The 18,294-nt window shown below is 40.6% G+C and overlaps 1 protein-coding gene across 1 annotated transcript in view; it reads left to right on the top strand.

Moving 5' to 3' along the window:
* Nucleotides 1-18,294, top strand: part of veph1 (ventricular zone expressed PH domain-containing 1) — an 87,263-nt gene that overhangs the window by 3,050 nt on the left and 65,919 nt on the right. Inside the window, exons 2-4 of the mRNA XM_005920119.3 lie at nucleotides 10,077-10,631; nucleotides 10,799-11,017; nucleotides 14,250-14,424. Coding sequence (XP_005920181.1) covers nucleotides 10,494-10,631; nucleotides 10,799-11,017; nucleotides 14,250-14,424 — 532 coding nt within the window. The 5' untranslated portion in view covers nucleotides 10,077-10,493. The remainder of the gene's footprint in view (nucleotides 1-10,076; nucleotides 10,632-10,798; nucleotides 11,018-14,249; nucleotides 14,425-18,294) is intronic.

Raw genomic sequence — 18,294 nt, 5'->3', positions numbered from 1 at the left:
TCAGAGAAAAAAGAGAAGCCCCCAACCCAAACGTGCACTCTTTAGGGTGGATTCAGTGCTATTTGACACAGTTATGCCTGCAGAGAACATTTCAGACACACACACACACACACACACACACACACACACACACACACACACACACACACACACACACACACACACACACACGACTACAAACACACAAAATGGAAGGAGGAATAAGCTCAACTCAGATTAGTCTATAGAGGCTCTTTGTTCTCTTTGATGTGTTCATTTTTTCAACCTGTCTAGAAGCTAAATTATTTTCACTTTCAGACTTTCAGAATGTAGCACAGTGAGTCCTAAAATAAGTTTCTAGGCTGAAAATGAGAGTTTAAGTGATTACTCAAAAGCAGAAAACTAACTTTTAATCACAGATTATGTGTTTTTGGCATAATGTAGCAACAGCATGATGAGTATTAATAATATCCATTTATTTAATTATCAGAGGAGCCATTATTTTTTATAATTGTCAGCACGATCAGTAAGTAGTGTAGTGGCCCATTTCGTCGAAATGTTAGAATCAATAAAAGGTATTTGTTACTATCAGTTGAGGTTTATTGTTTGAACTGTGTTATCTCAACTGCTCACTATGAGGCTACAGAGAAACGAGTTTGTGAGGTCACGAACATAAACAAGATACACAAACAACAATATCTGAAATGATTATACACAAAAAAAATGTCTTGTACTTTTTAGACATTACACAATGTTTTTTGAAGTAAAATGCAAATGAAATGTATAAAAATCAAAGTTTTATTTGTTCAAATAATTAATCAGTAAGGAAAATATGCTTGGCATAAACTGAATGTACGCCAGAAAAGTACATGTCATTTGACCAGATTCCATCATATGGAATATTTACATTGCACTTATGTAACAAAATTAAATGGGAATTTACATGTAATCATTTTGGGTGTAAATACCTTTTTTCTCAGTGCATTATTGACATCAGTGACACACAGGATTGTTAGGTACAGGTTGTTTGTAGTTGGTTGTGCCACTTTCACCTTCAGAGCTATCTTAATTGGCCTAAAGAAGGTGCTGGAAACATACGTCTTAGCTTTTGGTTCATATTGACATGATGATGACAGAAACCAAGACTCATTAGACCAGGCAGCACTTTTTCAGTCTGTAGTTTCTCAGTTTTTCAGTCTGTAGTTTCCTGTTCTTAGTTGACAGCAGTGGCACTCGGGTGTGGTCTTCTGCTGTGTGTTCAGAGATGCTCTTCTGCACACCTTTGTTGTAACAAGTGGTTAATGGAATTACTGTTGCCTTCCTATCAGGCATTTTCATCCAGAGAACTCCTGCTCTCTGGGTGTTTCCTCTTTTTGAGACTATCTTAACCCTAAAGATGGTTGTGTGGGAAATTCCCATCAGATCAGCAGTTTCTGAAATACTCAGTGGCATGGTATGATGGTCATTTCAGCTGACATTATGATCAAGTGCTGATTAGATATATATTCCCTCCTCATTGCCACGGCCCCAGGACACAATCTACAATGACTCTGAAACCGTTGAGCTCACAGATCATCCTGCAGCCGCTGGGATTTCACTCACTCGTACGTGGCACATAGATGAGTAGTTGTAGTGTGATGTCTGCGTGGTTCACAGACATCGAAGGGCACGTGGACAGCCACGGAGAGTGTCACATTCATACTCTGGTGACAAAATGTAGTTAATGTGGGTGTGGATTCAGACAATGGCATCCTCATAGATGTGTAAAGTATAACACTGCCTTTAAAGTAGATTGGAGCCAACGTGGGTAAATTGTGAAGGGCACATAAGAAATGATTTTATCTTTATCTGCTCTCCTTGCTTTAGTTGGTGTGACATCCATCAGTGTCACATTAAGTGTTCCTGTGGTCTGCTTTGTCTTATCACACCCATAGTGACCGCTCTCTGTAGGGATGGTAAGATATTCACTCCCGTGTTTTCCTCGCTCGCTCACTCTCTGTTTTTCTTTATCTTTCCTTTCATCAGGGTTTCACTGTAGCAGTTTTCTCCTGCTCATATCATACTGTAATTCCCAATCGTTGCTCCACAGCTGCGTAACTGCAGGACATAAATTATGGAGAACTTTCCCCTTTGTCCCACACACACACACACACACACACACACACACACACACACACACACACACACACACACACACACACACACACAGATTCACATATAATACAATACCTCTACAGTAGGCTCCTCGGGGGTCTATCTTTCAAGTCTTAACTCAGTTCTCCGCGGCAGTGTGGACCTATTTCCACAGATGTCTTCGGGGAGCCTTCATCGTACTTATTCATTCAATCCAAGGCATCAGTTACATAACTGATTGGCCCAGTTATAGAACAGCTACTTAACTAACCAGACTTTAGTCAAGTAATCAATATGGAAGGTGCAGTCTTTTACGGATACGGCAGAAGGATTTTTGAGGACAAAAAAAGCCGTATTTTCACCATTTAAAGTATAAAAAGTAAAAATGTAAATAAAACTGAGAATATGAAATGACTCCTTTTAACTGCTGGAGATTTGAGATGTTCAGATTTGCTGAATAGATATTTGTTTGCTTTAATTGTATAAATGAAATTCACCGTAGTCACTCGTTGGTTGAGCGGTCACTGGTTCAGCCAGACAGGAGTAGATTGCAGTAGATCACCAAAAGTGGCCACAGCCAGCACGGATTAAAGACTGCCCCCCCTCCAAACACCCCATGCATCAGGTTGTATGAGTGTGGGCCACACACACATTCTTAGAACTGGATTTACATTTTCCACCACAACTTTTTGAGGGTTAACATTTTTCTATGGCAGTTGTTCCACACTAACACAATTCACCCATTGACATAGTAGTTTTATTGTAAGCCAAAACAATAATAATTTTAGCAACCATGGCCAATTTTTTTAATATAAATTTGTATCTATTTATGTACATTTTGGTTATGCGAGTCCTCATTCTGTACCTTTGCACTGGAACTCATATCTGCATAAACAAATGATGACTGTGCACTTCCCGAGAAATGCATCTGTGTCGGGTCGACCCGGACCGCGACGACCTGAATGGCGTGGAAGGTTGTGGTGTAGGGTTCAAAGGAGTTTCCTGCTTGCTTCTTTATGTTGTAAATTAGGAGGTAGATTTTCCTTAGAAGTCTAAATCAAGCTTAAATTCAACGCATACCAATCAATAAAATACATTTCATTTGAATACATTTCATAGAAAAATAGTCTGTCTACACCTCTGAGGCTGTAGGCTCTGGGTTTTGCTGTATAAATAAAAATGTGTTCATTCAATGAGTTGGCCAAATTCGTCAGGATACGCTCTGAATTACAAGGAGACCGTCAACAACCACCGTAAGCAGCAAACATTGACTTGTGCTTTGCAAATGAAGTAAACATGAACACGTACAACTCAATGTCGTTATTGGGATAGTTAAACTTTGGTTGACGAACCAAATCTTTCTTTCTTCCTCTTCATGCAGCTTCTGAATTCACGCTCAGCCTGATATGAATGCAGGGAATGCACAACGCAGGCTCTTTCTTCTATAGTCTCTTCTGTCTCCCCACAGCTCCTTTCTCAAGTTTTTGTGTGAGTGTGTGCGATGTCTTGCAGGCCGAGCAGGTGCACATTACACAGAAAGACAGGGCTGACTGAGCAGAGGGAGAGAGGAGGGAAAAGAGGGAGGGCTGGTCTGTCTTCATAGGCCATACAAAAGAGGCAGTGTTTTCTCTCCCCCTCGCAGTGTGCTGAATCAAGACAGTAGTGCCAGTGGTGGAGGCAAGGAAGAAGGAGAGGCCCATTGTCCTCACATAACCCCCTAACATTCGTATTGCCCTCCCCAAGCACGCACCCTCTGGTACCCCTCACCCAGCGGCACCCAGCTTGCCTTCAACATGTGGGTACCTGCTAGAGCGCTATTTCTTTGAATTTCCCTGGAATCATTTATCTTATCAGAACGGGTTTGGGGAAGACTGACAACACACCAACAACAAGACACTAGTTGTGTCTGTAAGCTTACAGACACAACTCACTGTGTGTTGTTAACTGTGGAACTGCAATTTGTGTTCTTCACATGTGCAGACGCATCTATTCCTGCACTGTAAACTTTTAGGGTGACGGTTAAGTGTGAGGTTAATAAATTTAAGGTAATGTAATGTCCTGTGAAAGAAATATGACTGTGTGTGTGTGTGTGTGTGTGTGTGTGTGTGTGTGTGCGTGCTCAAAGGCTGCATTCCTAAGCTTGTTGAGCCGTAGCTTGGTGATTAATAGTAACTAGCTGATTATTAAAGAACTGAAATTCCTGAGGCCCATTTTTTTCTCTCTGCTTGTACACACACGCGCACACACACACACTGCTACTCAGTTACTCAGGCGGGCTGTGACATAGTAAGAGTAGGAAAGGATACATTACATAACACAGCATTTCACTAGTAAGGAGAGACAGAAGCATACGTATGCTGTATGTAAAGGTGAATGCAAGTGTTGGAAACGTAATCCATCTCCAGCTTTCTCTCAGTCTGGGACTCGGTCTGGTGGCTCCTCCATTCCTCATTCTTTCCTCCCCTTGGTGTTCTTTGGTCGTTTCCATCTCTTTCCCATGCCTCTTTTCTTTTTCAGTCTTAGTTATTATTGGGGAAAGTAAGCTGACTCTATTTTAAAGCTGGACTTATCCACCATTCATTTGTAAAAACTTGAATCCAAGATTTTTGGCTACCTCCATGTTTGGTTTTCTGAAACCAGATTAGGGATACCAGAAATTTAGCAGTCGGTACCAACACTAGTAGTATTACATGATTCTTGACTCCCACTTTGATGCCTAAATGATCATCCCATATACTGACACATCAATGGGGTGGCAGATTATTTATTTAAAATGTTAACTTTACATTTTGTTGACCACACACAGACTGAAATGTTAGGATGGTTGCCGAGCAGGATGCTAACGTTACAGTGTCATTATGTTGGCACAATTTTAGCTATTTTAGCCCATGGAACAAAATTGATTTCACACCGGTAGTGCCAGCTGTCTCAAACAAAACGTTAAAGTGCATTTCAGAATACCATAAGAAGGATAACATTGTGAATGTTGTTACTGTGAACAGAAAATTGAATTCTGGGTGCTGGTCTTATAGCCAACTTATTAAATTTGTAGTATTTTTCTCTCTCTTACTCTAAATAAAACACAATAACATAATTTTTATATAGTTTGTGAGTCAGTTATCATCCCCCAATCACCCCACCAGTATTTCCATAGCTGACTCTACCTTTCATATCGATGAGTTGGAGCAGAGCTAATGCTAGACTACAACACTTACAGCTGTATGCCGCCCCCTTGCCTGCTGTTGTTTTTCCACAATTATGATGCCAAATGGCACTGTAGAAATCATTTCTGGTAACATCCGTAAACCAGATGTAAAGATTGAAGATTTGACTGAGGAACCTGCATGCCCAAACCGTAGTGAGCGCTAGCTAAGCATTAAAGTTTGCTTGATGAAACATCTTTCTCCACGTTGGACATTAGTTGCAAAATAACTGCGATGTTGTATTAAATACAACATCAAGTTAGCAATGCAAACACAAAAACAGTTAAGAAATTGTTAACTGAGTTCATAATTTAAGTGATGAGTCATTTAATTTTCTCACTAAAACTGTGTTTTGTTTTTTTTATTTGCAAACTGAATAATCATCCCCTACTGGCCATTAAAAGGAATGCAGGAATGCTGTTCAGATGCACAGCTTACATTCACCTATTATATACAGTTTGTGCTAGATACACATGATATTGCAGTATAATTCAGTTTCTACAGCTCTGAATGCTCATCATGTCTTTAAAACACAAAACATTTTAGTCCAAATGAAGCTACAATTTATTTATTATGACTGGTGTATTAGACCATAACCCACTGAGCAAAAACTTACAGAAAAGACCTCTAAGCAATGTTGACATTTGGTATGTCTTTGAACTGTAGGAGGAAACCTGAGTACTCACACAAGCCCAAGGAAAACATGCAAATCCACACAGAAAGCCTACAACCAACCAACCGGGGGGTTTATACTCAAAACCTTCTTTCTCAGATGCCCTAATTTGTAGCCACATGTATACAAATAGCACAAGCACATTTGTTAAATATTAGTCTTTCCAATACGCTGCAAAGAGGACTCTTCAGCTTTCACTTTTTGAACGCATTTATATGTGAAGTGGCATATTTTTAAAGGCTTTGACTAGCTGACCAGATTTAGCCCAGAAAATGTCATCCATTGATGTCTGGTGCTTGGTGGGATTAGTTTTGAATGGCTGTACACACTCCCAGGAAAGTGTGTATGTCATACAGTACATCCTTATCAAAAAGTTAAGAAATACACAGTGTACAGGAGTATATGTTCACAGTGTAAATAACAACACACTCATACTGTATTTTTGGGAACTCCTTGCACAGAAAGAGCTTGTGATTATTCACCTTCACAGCTGTGTGTTAGCCTGTCTTTGTGTGACAGATAAACCTCTTTGCTCTGTGTTTATGGCTGTTTTGTTGTTTCGGTCCCAAAGCCACAGCTCGGACCAGTAAGAATTCCCGATGTGGTATCCTGGCAATGGTTGGGTTTCCATGGCCGTCGCTGGCTTGGCAGGACAGATAGCGGCCTCCCAAGTGGTCAGCTTTGTGCGTTCCTTTTGGTCTGGCTTGGGCTCGCTCCAGTGTGGCTTTCAGTGAAACGGTGCGAGGATGAGACGATGTCTGATTGTAGAGGGAAGCTGGTGCAGGAAGCAGAAAATGACACAGATACATATGTTTAGCTGCTCGTCCTCTCAAAGGAGGCAGAGTTCTGCTGTGAGCAAAGTCATCGTGATCACAGGCAGCAGACACGCCGGGTGGCTGCTTCAGAAAGAAGGCGTGCGCGAATACTTCAAACCGCCCAGAAAGCAGCGACAACGGCGAGAACAGCAGCGCGTTTACGTGTTTACATTTCTGTATAGAAAATAAGGAGCGCTAAGCCAGTGATATGTCACACTTTTAGAAGCAGTCTCAGTGGGTGTGTATATGTGTGCGTGTGCATATGTAATCCTTTGCCCTTCCGGCGTCGCTCCGGTGTGAATGATTTAATGTTTAATTGAAGCTGACAAGAGTAACAGTAATGCAAGTAAATGGTTAACATGCTACTTTTCAGTTACCACAACTTTGAACTCCATTCATAACGCCAGGACACTGTGTATTCTGTTCGACTCATTACCTTTATTTACTTTACCAATCATTATAATACATTATTTGTGCTATAGTGTAGAGTATAACAGTTAGAGTTGCACCAGATATGCAACATATTATTATCATGTTTTAACTTACTCATGCCGCTAAACAGAGGGCAGAGATACAGACTGCCAAAGCTCACCTCTGCAGCACACATCCTGACTTTACTCGTCCTTTTAAACTGGATTTTGCTGGGGGTCAGCGGTGCTGGTGCTGCGTTGCTGCAGGACGATAAGCGTGCTGTGGATCACCCAGTTTTTACACAAAAAAAATGTTTTGTGTACACCGATCATAAACCTCTTGTTTTTTTTACTCCAAATACTCCATCCAGATTCGTGAGGTGGTCGCTCCTTGTGCAGGATTTTCAAGAAAGACAGAGAGAATGTGATGACAGACGCGCTCTCTTGGTCTTTTGGAAGACGTTGGTGTTATGGCTGTTATTGCATTTCGTGCAGTTTAGTAAGTTACTTCTTTTTTTTTCTAGCTTTGAGGATCTTTGAGTGTACCTGCGGGTCAACGTCTGGCCATTTTAAAAGCCCTGGTTCCATCCTCGACCGGTAAACCTCTGTGAAAATGCGTGTTTCTTGTTTAGAGACCTTTGCAGCTCTTTGCAAACGATTAACCCACATGTTGTTTATGTCAGTGAAGCAGAGGGCGTGAACTGCATTTATCTTTTGCATAGTTTTCTTCTGCTTTGCTTATTTTAGGGTATTAGGCTTACCACGTGCCTTTCATTCAGTTTTGTTTTCATTTATGTAAATACAATAGATAAAGATTAAAACTTTTATTTGCCATTTGTACATATGAGCTAGGTCTGAGTGCATAGCGCTTAGAGTCAGAGTCAAATAAATACACACACAGATAAACAAAGTGCATTTAGAGGTGAAGTCAGGTTTCTTTTTTAAACAGACAAAGATGAAGAAAAAAATATGTCAAGTAATTTCAAGTGTAGAACAATAGTTCCTTTATTGCACTTAAATGACTGTGGAAAAGATATATATTGAAAATATTTGCCACTGAGAAATGTGTGTGTATATATATATATATATATATATACGTATATATATATATATAATTATATATTGTTTGTGTATAATAATATATATATGGTTGTGTGTGTGTGTGTGTTGTGTGTGTGTGTTGTGTGTATATATATATAAATATATATATACAAACACACACATACAACACACACACACACACACACATACAATATATATATATATACACACACATATATATATAACACACACATATATATATATATATATATATATATATATATATATATATATATATATATATATATATATATATATATTAATATATATATATATATAGATGATAGATATAGATAGGTGCGTGACTCCCAAGCTAGGCGAGTGGCTCCAGCAGATCCCGGGAATAACATCGGAGATCTCTGTCCAGAAGAGCGCAGTCCTGGGAACAGCTAAGATACTGCGCAGGACCCTCAAGCTCCCAGGCCTCTGGTAGAGGACCCGAGCTTGAAGGATAAACCGCCCGCAGGGGCGTGCTGGGTGTTATATATATATATAGTGCATCCAAATGTGTATTAAACTGAATACATTGACTTTGTGTGTATTTTAGTTATTCCTTATTTCGGTTTTAGTCAGACTGTGATGGGAAAAAAGTGGAAGTGTGTGTGTTTTTGTGTGTGATCAGCACTGTTCTTTCAGATAAAGCTGGTTCCATTTGTTGGTCTGGCCTTGGTTCACCCTGGAGTAATTTGCTCTCAGATATTGGTATGCATTAATAAATAACGGGCTTTAACTGAGAACTTGTGGTTAGACTCTGATTTGGGCAGCGGGCCAGGGACTCCCTTTTAACTTTTGTGCTATGCTCCCTGCTATCATTTTCTAAATATGTGCGATATGATTAAATGCTGTCTGACTAAGATTTAGATGTAAGATTATTTATTTACTATAACTTAGCGATGCCAACACACAGGTCTCTGGAGTGGAGCACATGCTTTTACCTTCAGTCCCACATTCCCATGCTGCCCCAGCAACTTTTCTCCAAATGAGAGGCATGTTGTAGAGTAGAAGTGCACTATATAAGAACCAGTCCATTTACCAGAGACAGGCAGAATGGTGAATTTCAGTCTGTAGTTTTCTACATCTCACACAGGTGAGCTTTCACACACAGTTACATCTCTAGCATAGTGGCCATTTTGAGGTTCAAAGCTCTGTCACAGCTGTATGGACATTTTTACTGCACCGTTGTGTTGTTATGGGACTTGGGGCCATAAATACACAAGCTAGTTAAAGGACTACGCCCACTGCCCCCAACTGAACCCTCTACACTGGGAATCCTGCGCTTTAACTGTAATAAAATGGTTAGGAACAGGATTCAACTGGTTGGACTATTAGGTCCTTTTAAAAGAAAACACAATTAACCTGCAGCTAACTAATGCACATCTTATTTGTTTAATCGGTACGACAAACAGAATGTGAAATTCATCTGAACCTTTTTGTTTCCAGGATTTAGACTAAGCTAAAATAAGCAGTATTTTTCACAGATAAGAGTTGTATCAATCTTCATGTCTATGTCTTGCAATGAAATTTTGGTTCTTATGCACGACTACTCCTTTACTTGAGATGTTTTGGAGAGCAAAAATCACATGCAAAATTAAATATCCGATGCTCGACAGTATCTCTGACTTGCTCCGAATTAATTTTCCCAGCTTTTCAAATGATCTCTTCCTGGAAGACGATTTTGTGTGCAAAATGACGATCCCAGCATTTCCTTCTCTTTAGTTAATTTAATCCTTCACTCTCTCTTTTTTTGTCCTTTCTCCTTCAGGACTCAGCTGCAGAAGGACTGCCCTGTCTCCATGGTAACAGGCCTCAGGCAGACCCAGAAAAATGTTGGGCCAAACCCGTCAAACTTACCTGATTCTGGACTGCGCCGGAGAGGATTTTAACAAAAATTATAAAACTATCAAGTCCTAATATGATGCATTCGATATTTCTTTCTGTATAAAAGTGTGTGCCTGAAAATCTTCATATATTTCAGCTTTATTGCATTTTAGAAAGACTTGCTTTCTCCCATCCCTGGCAGAAAAGAGTCTTCTATTTAAATATCTTTCTAAAACCAGGAGGTGAAGGAAAAGTTGCTATGGTATTCAAGACATTATGTCAGCGACTTTCTCAGTTAAGTGATCTTAAACTGTGCGGAGGCCGTCCCAGGCTCGTCTCAAGGTCCTAAACCAGGACAAGGATGCACCAGCTGTTTAGCCAAGTGCTCGGCCAGAGGGATCTGTCCAGAGCAGGTGATCTGTTCTCTCTGGAGGACGCAGACATTGAAGACTGTCTGTCTCAAGCTCTGGACCAGATTAAGGCAATCTCCTGCTCACCGGTAAGTTGATGTGTTTAGATCAGTGCAACCAACACACACAGTTGGTATTTATTCAAAAATTACAAAGCAGATGCCATTAATTATTTATGCCCTTATGCATAATTCATTGCTTTTGTCCTTACTTTATCATTGTATTCCTAATTTTGCATCCTGTTGCTGGCTGACAGGACTATTTGACCAATGACAATGACCAGGCAGTGGTGGAGATTTGCATAACACGCATCACCACAGCCATAAGGGAGACGGGCTCCATCGAGCGACACAGCACGGCTCTGGTGGGACTGTGGGAGTCCTGTCTGGAGCATAACCTCACCCCGCAAGGTGAAAACACAGAGGACACTCCGCATGCTAAGATAGCCTCTGACATCACCAGCTGTATCCTGCAGGTATACACACACGCTCACATGCACACATCATTGTTTGTTTTACCTGAAGCACATAAAGGACACACATACTCAGAAACCTCTCAGGATATTATGTGTGCTTAGGGTATTTAGCTCCAAGATACTTTTAGTGCTCATGGGATGAAACCTAAAATTTACAGTACGGTGCAAAAGTCCCAAGCCATCCCTCTTTTTTAAAATTTTCTTTCTGAGGGGCCAGACCAGTCAGTGGTCTTGAGCGATAGTTTTTTAGTGTTTCTGAAAGTCTTTCAAAAGTTTTCTTTGGATTATACAACAACTGGACTGAAAATCATTGGCAACAGGTCTGATTGAGGGATTAATCCAAATCTCAAATTTCTGATTCAAATCATTGTCAGTATGTGCAGAGGAGGTCAGGAGAGAGATACAACAGTGAGCGTCTACAAGCATCAGCAAAACACCGTGGAGGCTCTGTCATGGTTTGCAGCTGCATTTCAGTCAGTGGTGTCAGAGATCTTGTCAAAATTGACGAATGCAGAAAAGTGCCGTCAGATTTTGATTCACCATTTAATACTATCAGGAAAACATCCTTAGAAGAGCTTTAAGTCTCCTTTAAGAAATCTGGAGAACTTTTCCTGAAGACTACTTAAAAAAATGACAAGAGAGCTGCCTAAGAGAGTTCAGGCTGTGTTGAATAATAAAGGTGGTCGCTGCAAATATTCACTCATCTTTAAAATTGCTCAAACTCTGTTTTTGGCTTGTCTACTGGATTTCCATATATATTTGTACGAGTTTTAATAATTCATTGCACATATTTTCCATTTTCCTAACAAAACGTAAAAAAATGAGGAGTGGGCTCAGACTTTTGCAAAGTACTCAAACATTCCCTTTCATCTCAGCCACACACCTATAGCTTGTACAGTTGCAACTTGCAACCACATTAAGAACTGCCAAAGTACTTTGAACTGCCTGCTACTATGAGTGTCTACAGGATACTCACACACAAATACACACTTGCAGAATGGAAAAAGGCCATTGGGAGCACTTGGCTATAACATATTTTACCGATGCATTGATATGCACTACATTAAATTTCATCAATAGCTGTTGTATTAAAGGTTTGGTAATAGTTTTCTTCTCTAAGAAGTAAAACTGTCAAGCTCATCAGAAAACGGGCATAATCAAATTTGAGTAGAAAAATGCAAAGAAAACAGAAAAAAGCACTTCTTTCATCTTCCTCTTTGTCATGTGACCATTGACAGGTTATAGTTTTGGGGCTGGTTGCATGTTTTTTTTTTAATGCACGTGAGCAATGCTATGCTAAAGCTCTTTAAAGCATTGGTGGTAAACACGAGGGTGTAAAGGCTTTGCGGGAAAAACAGGTGAAGGAAGGCAACGTTGGTGCACGAAGGAAAAAACCCTCACAAAACGGTACAAGCAGAAGAGTTAAAATAAAAATTAATAATACATGATCTCCAGCGGGGAAGTTTCCCTTTAAGAGCAAATATACTTTATGTAATCACTGCTGGGGGGGAGGCATGGAAATGTACATTTAAAACTCACCTACCTTCCCCATTTTCAGACCTCCAGTGCTGAAAGGTATAAAAGCAGAGTGACTCCCCTCCACCTTCTTTCTCTCCCTCCCACTTTTTTCTTGGGAAAGGGAATGTGGTTAATACCACCATAATGAGACTGACTCCTCAGGAAAGACACACACCCACACACACGCACACACAAAAGTGAGGTTAAAAGTTCTGACAGCTCTGACGGCACCTTCTGGCTCCGATGTCCGAGCTCCTGCACTTATCAGGACAGCCATTCCTTTTCTCTTTTTCTTTATCTCTAAAAATCTGTTTCTCTTCATGTCATTTTTCCACATCTCTTTCCTTCCTCTCTTGCCCTCCATCCACCTTTATCTCTGACCCCTTCCGTTCTCTCTTTCCCTCCCTGTCATTTTGAATTATAGACACTTGTCTTATTTTCCCACAGAAACTCCCTCAGAGAAAACGAGAGACGATTCATGTCATATGAGCTCTTTGACGTGCGTTGTCATTGAAGTGTAGTACAAGATGACAGGAAAGATTAATAAATCAATGCATTAATTCATGTGCCAAAAGAAGAACACTACTGGCACCTCATGCCTGCTGCCTGTAGCTGTCAAACATGACAGGCTTCACACTGAGTGTTCAGATCGTCCCTCTTTAGACAGACTAAAAACAGTTTGTGCTCTAAAACGTCTCAGCTCCAGTGCCAACACTGCATTTCATGGTGATTCTTCTATATTTTGGTGCCTGATAATAAAGGAAGTGAAGGTGTTTACACAGTTTATATTAGTGGGTAAAATAGTTTTTGCAGTGCCTGCACTGCCATCATGTGGAAAACCAGAGGCATGACAGCGAGAGACTACACTCCCCAAATCATTGATTGAGTAGTTTTTGATGATAGACATAAAAGATAAATCTTGAAAATAGATATATATAGTAAAGACTTAGAGGCCTTAGGTGTGTGAATAGAAACAAATGTGAAGCAGATGTTTTAGATGTGGGTTCACAAGTGTTAAATAAATATATGTGAGCGGCAGTGAACACGACGTTCGTATCAAACTGTCCTCTGGAGGGTGCTGGCGCATTTTGAATCCCGATCCCGCGGTCCGTGAGCGTTCAGAGCACAAACTTGTGCATATGTCTTTCAATACAATGCAGTCTCTCCCCCTGTTCTTCATTCTTATAGCCCGTTTTAATCTCTGTGGCACTTATCACATGGGTTGAGGAAAGTACTGCTGGCGCTCTTTGTTTCAAGTTACTAAATATATTTGATGCGTGGCTTGCTGTTAATGAGGATCTTTAGGCTGTACTGTCTGTTCTAATGAGCGTTAACACCATGCACATGTTGTTCAGAAAGATCAGAAACAGCAAAGGACAGGCATCTGATCTTGTTACTCTCCTTTATAGATAATGTGAAGTAAAGGTCAGGACTGTAAAATTAAGCCTGCTTTGCTGCCCTTTCCTTTTAAGAAGTGAGCTTAATTCAAGTCAGACTGATTTCTCTGTGAATGCGCTCGCTCTGTGTCCCCTTGTTCAAAGTTACAGTGATTGCCAATCATGCTCACTTTACAAAAACAAAAGCATTTTATCTGTGGACGTGCGCTGCTTTGACCAGTCGCTGGCATGTCTCTTAAAATGTTAGAAAACAAATATTTACTGTGAGAATGTCGTCTTGAACAGAGTGTCTCCTCTCCTATAACATGTCTCTGCAGAACTACAGTTGTCCTTCGGTCATGGTGCTGGCTGTCCCGGTGGCCGTGCGGTTCCTGCAGAGGGGCAACAGGGAGCTGAGCAGGAACATGTCCAGTTACCTCTCTCTGGCCGCTATAGCCAAGGCCGATCTGCTGGCTGAACACACAGAGGCCATAACAATCAGCGTGCTGGGAGGTAGGATACATGTACAAATGCTCGCACACAAGAAAGGAAACTGGTTACCTTAATTTTGTAGAGAAACTACAACGAGTACGTGTGTGGGTGGTTTGAGACTGTAAGAGCTTTGGAGAAGAACTGAAATTGTAATGGATTTTCTAACAGGGGTGTTACAGGACTTAATGTCTTTTAATGTAGTTGTTGTCTTGGCTTGTAGGAACAGCACGTTTGTACCACGAGGGATCCTAGTAGATCTGAAACAATAGGATCAGCTGTTTTTACTGGAGTGGAAAATGGAATTATTATTGTAATCTGCAGTTGTAGCTAACCAATGTGGTGATACAATGCATGTCACATACGTCATTGTGTCCCTCGTGGAGCTTTGATGTATAAGAATTAGTTTGGAGGAAGGAGAACTGCTACCTTTTTTGTTTGCAGTGTTTCTTGCCGTAGCCCCTGTGGATGCTACAGAAAGTCTTTGTAAATGCTTCTACTTTCTCTCTTTTTTGATCAAGACATCTAATGCAGGGTGGTAGTTTTTGCCTATTAACCGCTTTCATGTCATTCTTTTTAAATATCTCTCCTAAAGGCCCGATAATACCTACATGCTCTGGAGGCAGAACTAATGTGAGGGAAGGGAGGACTGGGGAGGAGTATAAGGTGACATTGTCCTCAGGCACTGATCTCATTACTGTTTTCTTCAACTTCCCTACTTAACAGCTCAGGTCAGAGAGGGTAACTGAGCTGACCTCCAGTCAGTGGTTACAGAAGGCTACGCCCACTATGTTTTTTGAAGCCATTTTAACCCCTTTTTAACATACATGTTGCTCATTAGTGAGGTCCCTAAAGGTCCAGGGTCCATAGTCAGCCCTGCTTAATGGAGATCTGTTTACCCTGAGGCACACATGCTCTCTCACACGCACTCGTGATCATAGGATAATACAGGGAGGGCCTGAGTATATGTATTTGGATGTGCTGTTATGTTTTTTTATGTGAATCAGTCAATGCCTCTGGGAACATGTTGAACCTATAACCTCATGTGCAGACACACACACTAATCACCTCACACTGTACCACAGTGGGATGCCCACCAAAGTGGTGCTCGATGCTCCCACTGTTCTGCCAGCAGCTCAGCACATGAAACAGATTATCTCCTCACTGTCTGGTTTTCCAGGTGAGTTTTTGCCAGATTTGGGCTTTGATTATAGATGCAAGACAATTAGCACCCATAGTCCATAAATGTGTTACTGGTTTCTTAACAAAAAGAGAAAAAAAGGGATGTCTTTTTATTTTCATTTGGATACATGAAATACGAGGGGGAAGAAAAGAGAAGCTGCCAAAAAGACTTAAGGTTGAAGTAACTGCTGCTAAATGATGACTAAATAAACAACTTTTCCCTTCAAAATGCTTTCACCACATTCAATCAGCCAAAGCACAAAGGAATGGAATAAAAGCAACAACTTGCAAATACAGACATGCACTGTTACGCAATTGAAAATAGTGAAAAATACAAGGATTCATGCTACAAACAATATGCTCAATGTGCTATTACACTAAACTGTGGTTTACTCACATTTGGATTTTTCTACATATCATCCCAGGATTCTGGCTGCTTGAGTCGTTGGCCCTCGCAGAGTATTGCATCACAGTCAGACTTATGAATCTGATAAATTAGGGAAGGTAATAATAATACCTCAGTGTCACTGTAATGTAACATTTGCACTCTGTAGTCTCCGCACGTATCGAGTTCCTGATTGCCGGCTCCTCCAGAGATGCATGTATGTAACGGCTGTTTTAAAAATATAGCGCTAACATTTCTTTCCACTAGATACACGACACCCTCAAAGTCATCACCTTTTACTAGACTACTGGACATGAAAGTGCACATGAATACCTAGCCTTCTTGTGGGCTCAGAAAGAAGCAGAGAAAAGGGAAATAAAAGAGACAGAAAACACGATAGTTTGAAAGTTCTGTACACTTAAGTAGTCCGGTGGCTGTAATCCAGCTCGACAGGGATCGACCGACTGATATTGAATCTGGAATGAGAAACCAGATGAAAGTGAGCAAGTCCTGCTCGAAGGCTTTTTTAAAAATTTGTAGCAAGTTCACATTTATCTTTCATTCTGCACTTTTTAATGTAACCATGGCAGTTTCCAAGTTTGAGCACCTTCTAAATGTGCTGTACTGTAACCATTTAAACCTCATGGTGACGTCTTTAACAAGCCAGAAGCCTGCGAACCTTTGTTCTGAAACCTAGACGCCAACATGCGTGTGCGTCTGTTGCCACATGCGATATTTTCTTCTTCTCCTTCGTCTTGTCCTTGGTGGTGCGTGTTGAGTTTCTGTCTTATAGGAGAATAGTGAGTTCCGTGCTTAATAAGCATGTGTGTGTGATTCCTAGTTACAGGAAACCAACAGCAGGATACTGGGTGAAGGTTTTATAGCTACAGCAGTCTCACACGCACTCACCGTTTGGCACCACAGGGGTTTAGAGCCAAGGGTTCTTTCAATCTCTGAGTAAAACCTTAAGTTAGCAGAGAGGCTTGGAATCTGTCGTCTATCTATCAAAGCTGCGTGTCCGTTTTGGCTCTACCTTGGACTGTAAGGTTAATACATGGCAGGGCGAGAAAAGTGCGTGAAGACTCGGTGAAATGTATGTGAGTGAATGTGGAAGGTGATTCTGTAACAGGTCACAGTTACACGGAGGTTGTAGCTGCGGGAAGAAACTGTGGGTCCAAGCAGGATGTGCAGCAGTAAACTGTAAGCATATGTGAGCTGCAGAAAGTCTGCAGGCAATTTCCCCACAGTCGCAGACATCACTGAATCAATTTTAATCAGCACGAGATTAAATACAGTATAATTTGCAAAAGTGTGGTTGTGACATCGAGTGCTGTGCAAAAGTTTTGGGCCGCTCCTTATTTCTTTATGTTTTGCTTCCAAGGAGGCAGGTTGTCTTGTAATTTTTTAAGTGATCTTGAGCGATACTTCTCCGGGCTTTGTGAAGCCTTTTAAAATTTTAATTGTCTGTTTTTTCCTTGTACCTCACACTTTTCAGAGGAATATTTTTCAAGCCGCTTCACTCTGACCTAAAAAGCATAAAAAGACACCTAACTCAAGGGATGAACCAGTGTGTGTACCTTACACTATAAAATGCCTTGATGCAACTTTTGTTGTGATTTTGCACCAGATAAGTTAAAAACAACGGCTTTGAGTTTCATTCAAACAACATAGCAAAGAACCAAATTTAAACAGTATCCTCATTAACTTTGTTACAAAAACATTTAATTTGTTCCCATTTCTTTAGCTGAATATGTGAACAATGCCAACAGTGACCAGATTTAAAGAGATTCCCAAACAGCTGTTAACTTTGGCACATCTCAGCACGTTGTGCAGTGTGTACATAAAAAGTTTGAGGAAACTGAAGAAGTGGAACACTAAAGGGGAAGTGGCAGATCTAAGAAAAACTATCTATAGCAGGTGAACAGTATCTGAAATCCATGTACTTACAAAAATAGAAATAAATCCAGCAAAGTCCTGACACAGACCCTCAGAGGTGGATCTGCCCTTCAGCTGATTGTCTACTGTTCGCTGAAGCCTCATCAGACATCATCTCAGTGGATGGACGGCTGTCAAGAAGTAGTTCTTACGGAAGGGAAACAGGAAGGAAATGCTGAAATATGCCACATTACTCAAGAACTGGACTGAAAATCACTCAACAGTTCTGTTCCAGATTTAAAATTTCTGATTCAAGTCATTGTCAGTATGTAAAGAGGAGTTCAGGAGATAAATACAACAGTTAGTGTCTATAGCCATCTGTAAAACACAGTGGAGGGTTTGTCGTGGTACGGAGTGGTGTTGGAAATCTTGTCAAAATTGAATATTTTAAA

Source organism: Haplochromis burtoni, unplaced genomic scaffold (genome assembly GCF_018398535.1).
Source record: "Haplochromis burtoni strain Fernald_Lab_line unplaced genomic scaffold, NCSU_Asbu1 Contig_38, whole genome shotgun sequence".
Lineage (NCBI taxonomy): Eukaryota > Metazoa > Chordata > Actinopteri > Cichliformes > Cichlidae > Haplochromis > Haplochromis burtoni.
This window is presented reverse-complemented; position numbering and strand designations above follow the sequence as displayed.